Below are 8,014 nucleotides of genomic sequence, written 5' to 3'. Positions count from 1 at the left end.
TACATTATGAAGAAAATTCATTATGTTTAGCCTTTTTAGATATTATAAATTTGAATGTTTACTGTTGCTGATGTAATGTGCTCTCTTTAGTTGTATTCATGCATCATAAGAATATTGCATCCTCATCCTTCCACACAGTTGTCCCTCATCAGAATCGATCCATCAAAATACACACTTTCATACCACAGAAAAATCTGCACAAGTGGTTGAAGCGATCCACTTTTACGCACAAGTGCAGTCTAATGGACACCCACTCTTACTAAAACGCATCTGTCTCGTTTACTTTTCTGCTCCCGGAGACTGTGTATAGTCGATCCATATCTGCTCAGATCGATACACTTCAGCTTCTAAACATTATCCTTCTCCCTTCCGCCCTCATCCGTGTATTCCAGCTGTGAGGGGGGCGGCAGAAGTCAGCAAATCCCGCCTCCTCACCATCTATTGGGCCGTATGAAGCCAACAGGGGGGTTGCTGCCTTGTGCTTCAGATATTTGCAGCGGTCTAAGCTCAGCGTGACTCTCTGGCTGCTCAGCGGGGACTCTCCCTGAATCATATAATCAGAATATTTCCATTACGGAAGTGGAAAGCATTTTAAAGGATTCACTAATGCCTCAGCCGGGAGCGGGGAGTGCAGAGGCGGACTGACTCCACGGCATCGCATCTCTGTACTTAACATTTCTCGAGTGCGTCTTCTCCTCAATCCACCTGCCTGCGCGCGCGTCGGGATAAGGAGCCCATGGAGGGATGTCGCGATGCTGTGCTCAAGGAGAACTAAAACTTTGGTTTCGACATGCGTGATCCTGAGCGGTATGACCAACATCGTGTGTCTCCTGTACGTCGGCTGGATCACCAACTACGTGGCCAACAGCGGTCCCAAAGTTACGGAGAGCGGCGAGGCGGACAGAAAGTTGGAGGAAGACAGTAAAGGTGAAACACTGAGGATTATCGAGAGGCTGGACCGGCTGGAGAGCGTCGTGAACGAGCACATCAGAGGTCTGTACTGCGTGGTGGTTTTTGAGATGAAAGTCACAAGTCTCAACGGGTCAAAAACAGCGTTAGGTTGTGTGTGATGAGGCAGAGGCAGCCTCCAGAAAACATTTATTTATTAACCTTAAAGCTGACAAAAGGAAAGCACATTCACTTGTGCCCGTTTCTTAAAAGTGTGTTTATGGTGCTTCTCTCAGCCTCTTCTTGTCAAAATGAGATAACAAGAAGCACCTCTGTCACAGGTTGCTGCACCTGTGCGTCTTATAGGTCATCTTATTATTTTACCGCACTTTGAAGACTGAGTGCGGTGCACTTTTTACAGAAGTTGGGAAGAAGTACAGAAGAGTTAATGATCCCCTCCAGATCTGTTAAAGGGCAATGCAGAAAATACAGCCAATTACTCTTCCCTCCTTCCTCACTGAGAATACATGAATATGTAAAGAAGTTTAGACACAGAGTTTGCTCTGCATTTCTGAAAAGTCCAGCATGTGCGCCAAAAGACATGCTGTAGCTCAATGCTACATCAGCTGCTGCTGTAGGGGCTAAGGGTGGATTGGGAAATTGACAGTGTTAAGAATGCAGTGACAAATCAAAAAGTTTCTCTTAATTAGCTAAATGATAGAATCAAAGTATTTACAGGGAAAGAGAAAAACAGGTTGATTTCTGATTGTTTTAAGGTATGAGGATGTAGCTCTAGATTAACTTTGAACAAGGAGCTTTTTTGGTTATTGTTTTATCGAGTTTGAGCCCATATTCACAGTGATTATTATTCATTTATTCAATCTGCTACATAATGATTTTGAGTGTCTAATTTGAGTGGAGCATCAAATCCATTGACAGTTGGTGTCCTACTTTAATGCACTATTAGTGTTTGCATGTCTGGCCCATTTGCAGCTCTCTCTCTGGCTAATTTTCAACCTAAATTCAGAAATCAGATTAGGTCTGAGCTGGACAAGCTTCTGCAGATGCCTTCACAAAGAATAACAAGCTCTGAGGCAGGATTGTTTACTACTGCTGAAAGATAGTTTTGTTCATTGATAAAATACACAAACCGGAGTGGTATCCCCCCTGGATCTTCAATGTTTGATTACTCTCCTCAGAGCTGCATATTAGTGAGTCAACACAAATTAAATAGTGTGACGATCTCTTGCTGTATGGACACTGCACAATCCTCTAACTGAAGATGGGACAGAGGAGAAATGTGCTGTCTTTGGCCCGAGTGAAGCTGAATGCACTGCACAGGCTTTTTCCAATGCCCCACAGTCAGAACTCTGTTCCCCGAAAAGAAAAAGGCCACGTTTTATCAAACATCTCAGAGAAAGACTGATGATCCAGGATTCATTTTCCGTCTCAGATGAGGTTACTGGGTACGCACTTCTAATCAAAATGAATACTGAGTCAAGAATTGTGGCTGAATCAACACTGTTGAAAGGAAAAATGATCATTTCCCATGCAGAGATATCTCATAGGAGATTGGCTTATAGGCAAAGAGAGCTAACCATTACATTATGCATTATTTACTGTGCAGTGATTCAGTCATTTTGAGCTTAAAAAGATTCATTTAGCATTAAGTTCAAGAGGAACAAATCTGAAGACGTTCCCTTAAGAAGATTGTCATGCATCATGGTTTTACACTCATTAATAAGGTGTTTCAAGTGATAACCCAAAACTTAGACTTCAGATTCAGGATCACTTTTAAGGTGCTGGACAGACTTCCACAGGTGATGATTGAGCAGTAAATGTACTTTTAAGTGTTCTTTTTTATCTTTAATTTTATGAATCACACAGCAGTAACTTATAAAATTTTTGCTTCTACAGTAAATAATTTACATTTTCGCAGATTTTTACACACAAAAAAGATATCTTCATGTTTACCTATAGTCCTACAAAGAAAAAGAGGTTTGGAAAATGATCTAATAAGTTTTTGTTAGTGTTGGGGCATTAGCTTAAGTGATGGTGATGCAAAGTTTTTTATATATTAAAGTGTGAATTTAATCCATCTGGTTGATCTCAGACCACAGAGCAGAGGTGGGTAACTTGTTTTAAGGGGGCTATATTGGCTTATTAATAGTAATTAAAGGATAGAGAATGAATTGAAACATGACCACATAATGCTTACCGCCTCTATTGTACGAAAATCAATTGGATTGTTTGTATGCCAGCATGATTCATGGAGTATTGACAGCTTTCTAGAAATTTTCTGCCCAGAGGACACTGTCATGGCTTCGTTTTCCTTCATTTTTCTTTTTAAAGACAAGTTTTAGCTCACTTGTAGTTCCTGGTTGAAAGATGTTTTTTTGTTTTTTTTATCTCTCTAAGTTTCTTAAGTCCAGTCTAAATGCAGACAGTGCTCTCTGCTTAAAAACAAGTCTTGTATTCATCTGACAACATCTGAGGTGGTATTGAGGTATTAGCGGCTTCTGCCCCTTTTGCCCATGTTTGGGGTAAGAGATTAGAATTAAACAGATGTTATTGCACCAGTTCAGCACTGCCTTCTTATAAGTGGGAAATGATAACTTGAACATGTTAAAGGTAAAGAGCAAGATGCAAAATCTTAGAAGATATACCTGTATTTTCAGATTCAGATTCATCAGTGTTTCATAATATGTCACTTTGGACCCTCCTGAGTGCAGCTCCTCTTTGTTCAGAGATGTTGATATGATAAAAGCACCCTTATCATTAACAAGGGAGAATGGCAGACTGATGGCATACTGAAATGTTCAGAAGGGCTAATAGAATCTGCATAGGTTCTGGGGTTACAGCGGGTGAGTAAATTTAGCCTCAGGAGTGCTTGCTACACTCCTCTTCTGCACTCCACTCAGCCCTGGGAGGCAATGCCAGATTACATTATCATCCAGAGGCTGATATGTTTATGTGTTTATGCTTTGTTACTGATACAAAAAGACCAGACTGCAGAGTCGGCATGCAGGTTTGAATAAGGATAATGCAATGTTGGGTATGGAGCAGAACAAATATACTTGAATGATGCTACTTTCACTGGCATTGAAATGGAGGCTGACTCACAGGTTTTTCAGCATTTGAATAAGTGTTATCTGACCGTATTATTAATACACCCGAGCACAAATGTCCCTGTAATTCTTATAATACAGTGCTGATGTGCTGGCTCTCTAGGCATTATCTCCTTGTTTTGTCTTCTCATGGTCTGAGTTCTTCTGAACTGAATGCGTTAAACCATAGATGTAAAAGTAACTCCAAGGTGTTAATTGTAAAAAAAAATAAAAAAAATAACTTTGAAAAAACAAATGCTTCCATATATACATTCTGGTTGTAATTAGAATTGATGTTATTATAGAAACTGTGATTACAGATCTCCCTTTTACAGAATTCTGTTTATTTGATGCTGTGAGTCTGCAGACGAGTGGAGTTGTCAACAGTTGCTGTACCTTCAGCTTTCAGCCAATCAGACTCTTAGTCTCTTTTGTAGTTCAGTGACTTGCAGCTAGTTACCCCCTGCTGGATACAATAAAGCCCTTTTACACTGGCCAACAAACCCACTAACATCTGGATTTGGAGCGCTATGGGAAAGTCTTTAATCTGCATTCAGTCTGGTATCATATGACTCTGCATTAGTTGCTGGTAATTATCTGCTCCAGCTCCCATCAGCATTAATGGGAACACTACATGCCGTGTAGTGAGTCAGATGTTTATTTCCTTTCAAAGATTTTTCCATGTCAGACATGCTCGACCAGAATAGTTTTGAATAGAAAACATTTTCTTTTCTGATTCTTCTCACAACTTTTATGGAGAGACTCTGCTGTGACCGAGCCATCACAGCTCCTCCACATTGAAAGGAGCCAGTTGAGGTGTTTTAGATATGGTTGTTCAGCAGTCTGGCAAGCCCCCCTGTATGCCTGCTAGGTGAGGTATTTTGGGCACAGTCAACAGGAGAGAAGACCCAGGTGCTGCAGGATGGCTTAGAGAAATGAACTCTATCGGCTAGCTTGGTTACCACAAAATATCTGGAGGAGTAGCTTTACTTAGACATAACAACGTGGGCCCGAATAAACACTTAAGATACATAAAATGTATATTTTTTATTTTATTTTTGGAAAAAATGTAATACTGTGGCATAATGCATTTATTGTAGTTGTGGTTTATAATAGCCAGCTTGATAGATCTGTTTATTTCGGTTTCTGATTTGATGTAAGGTTGTGGCTCTAAGGTGACTGGAGAGTCACAATAAAAACGGGAACCATGAGAGCTAAAGCTAGTATATGGGATCCAAGTGGAAGTTTTTAGGGAATTCTATATTTTGGAAAAAACGTAGAATTAGTCTTGACATTTCTTTAGGATGGTTTTCTATGAATGAAAGAATTATTTACCAAATAGTGACCACTTTTCAGTTCATATAGTGACAGAAGTTTTAGTTTTAGTGTGTATTTTCTGCTTTATTTGCTAATCAGAAACCAGATGTAACCTGGCTCTCCTGTATCAGGTGGCTCCTCTGGCTGGTGCCTTGGGGCACTGCTAGCTTTGCTGAGGCAGAGACTCGATGATTCGGAGGAGATTCAGGTCACATATCGTGTTTTTTAACTCATATGTTTATAGTAGGGCTGCTTAAATGTGAAATACTCATGATTAAGAGAGTGAGAATGACTTTCTTTTAGATTTACGTGTCCTTGCCCGTGATTCTGTGTTTTTGATCTGCACTGTTTGTTTCCATCCTGTTAAAAGTACGTCTTATTTTTAGAAGTCTCATTATGACTCCATGTAAGTTGATCCATGTTGACAGTCTGCTGAGGAAGAGGAGCGTGCACAGTAGAGGGTGGACTTCTGAGGCTCCATGTCAGTTGTGTATCCACCACGTCATCAAAGATTCATGGCAAAGTTGTGAGAGCTGTTGTGGATGTCACTCCCTGCCTTTAGAGTCTGTGTCTCGTTGGGTGATGAGTACATTATTTCCAAACATCCTGAAGGAGCTCTAGATTTAACATGCAACCCCTACTTGACAGTCACTTTGTGATGTTGTGACCCTCTAACATACAGGTGCATTTGAAGAGAGAATTCAGCCCCCCTTTGGCACCTGCCAGTTGCACTCTATGACACCAGTGGATAATGTGAGGCCAAGGAAAGGGATGGAACGCTGATGCACATGAACATCCAAAGCCGCTGCTCAGTCTGTCAACTAGGGGTTGCATGTTAAATCTAGAGTTCCTTCCGTTCCACTGAAATTAAACCTTCAATGGAAAAGAATAACCCTTTCCTCCCATCTTTTGCATCTGAGCTCACACCTCTGACATTCAAAGCAAAGGTGTCAGAGCGGGTGTCATGATTTTGCAATGATTCCACCTTACGTTTGTCTTTGATCTGTCAGATGCAGGAAGTGCGAAACTCACAAATCCAGAAATGTCACTTTTTTCAGATCAGAGACAGATGACTTTTATTGCACCTCCTCTGTACACTTGCATTGCTCTTATCCCCAGTCAGCAGTATACAGATGATTAAGTTACGCCTCAGGGGAGTTCTCCCCGGTCACAGGATGCAGGAGATTTGAAAGGCAGGAACCAAAATTAACTTCTTTTTTTGTTCTACCCTCCAAGATCTATTGAAATACAGTTTCTTTTTCTAAATAAACCAAAAATTGCTTTGGTATTGTCCGTTGCATGCAATGATTTCATGACCCTGTTGCTCATACTAATGCTTTTTAGTGGCAGCCAGGCTTGCTTTTTATGTATGTAATTGTTGTTGCAGCCATGTGGCTTGAATTTAATTAGTTGGCAAAATTCAGCTATTAGCTTCCACATCAGTTCTTCATGGACCCTTAATTAGAACTTAAAATTTTACTATCAGAGCTAGATGACACCAAGAACTGTAGTTCAACAAGGAGCTACACTTAGATTCTACCTCGTATCGTAACTTGTTTTTGGTTTTCTGGGAAAGTCTCTGAGGTGGAAATTGAGTTGCTTAATCCACTTTAGCAAACATCATACTTGACTGAAAGACACAAGATGAAAAAATATCATATTCTTACTCTGCACCTTTACATGTCTGGTGCACCTAAACCTGTAATCAGTTGCATCGTCTGGCTGATCAAAGTTTAACTACTTGTGCATCAACTCACTGTTAAACCCTCAAAAAAAGGGGGAAAAAAACACAATTAAAGTGGAATTTGGTGGATTTTTTGGAAAGAGTCTATACGAATACAGGTGTATTCCCAATAAAGCTCCACACATTTACATATTTCTGAGTTTCAGAAGTTGTCACACAGCCCGTTAAGACTACATGTCAGGTTGAGGTCCTGATTTTATAACCACAGCGTCATCAGACAGAATCATTCAGGTAACTTAAAGGCAACATCAGTGCTGTGAATTCAGCTCCACTGACATGTACAATCATCTCTCGCAGAGAAAGCCAAAAGCGGCAGAAAGCTCGAACATTTTCTTACATTTTCTTCAACACTGAACCTAAGTCAGTGCTTCGATGCTCCTCCCATGCATCTACACTCGGACACTGTTTTCCAGACAAATGGCCTAGTCCAACCGTAACCATAAACCTTAAAGGTTTATTGAATTATAACTTGATGTCTGGACTTACTTTTTGATATTTCAGAATCCTTTGACAATTTAAAATGACAGATATGATCGCTATAAAAACCTAAATAAAAACCAACGTTATACAGGCACAAACTATGCTGTTTATAATTTATTAATTACTGTACACTAGCACTGATAACGTGGGGGTGCGTCGCTTACTTAAAAAAATCCGGGTTACTGTAATTTTGAATTTTAGCCGAATGAATAAATAGGCAGCAGGTCTGTGGGCTGTCTGTGGCAGTAGCAGACGAGGACGTCAGTAACACCCACTTTACGACAAAAAATTTGGATTTTTTCAAGTAAGCGACGCACCTCCACGTTATCAGTGCTAGTGTACAGTAATTAATAAATTATAAACAGCATAGTTTGTGCCTGTATAACGTTGCCCATAGGAAACCGTTTCATGGCCGGATATCTCAAGAGAGCAGCCAGACGCCTCTCGAATATCTTCGGAACAGCTCCAAATTACCAAC

The 8,014-nt window shown here is 40.4% G+C and overlaps 1 protein-coding gene across 3 annotated transcripts in view; it reads left to right on the top strand.

Moving 5' to 3' along the window:
* The first annotated feature begins 492 nt into the window (after positions 1 to 492).
* LOC142384410 (polypeptide N-acetylgalactosaminyltransferase 18-like) overlaps positions 493 to 8,014 on the top strand; it is a 158,573-nt gene continuing 151,051 nt past the window's right edge. For all 3 annotated transcript variants that reach the window (XM_075470639.1, XM_075470638.1, XM_075470640.1), the window contains exon 1: positions 493 to 993. In XM_075470639.1, the coding sequence (XP_075326754.1) occupies positions 753 to 993 (241 nt within the window). In that variant the 5' untranslated portion in view covers positions 493 to 752. The remainder of the gene's footprint in view (positions 994 to 8,014) is intronic.

This window comes from Odontesthes bonariensis, chromosome 7, assembly GCF_027942865.1.
Source record: "Odontesthes bonariensis isolate fOdoBon6 chromosome 7, fOdoBon6.hap1, whole genome shotgun sequence".
NCBI lineage: Eukaryota > Metazoa > Chordata > Actinopteri > Atheriniformes > Atherinopsidae > Odontesthes > Odontesthes bonariensis.
This window is presented reverse-complemented; position numbering and strand designations above follow the sequence as displayed.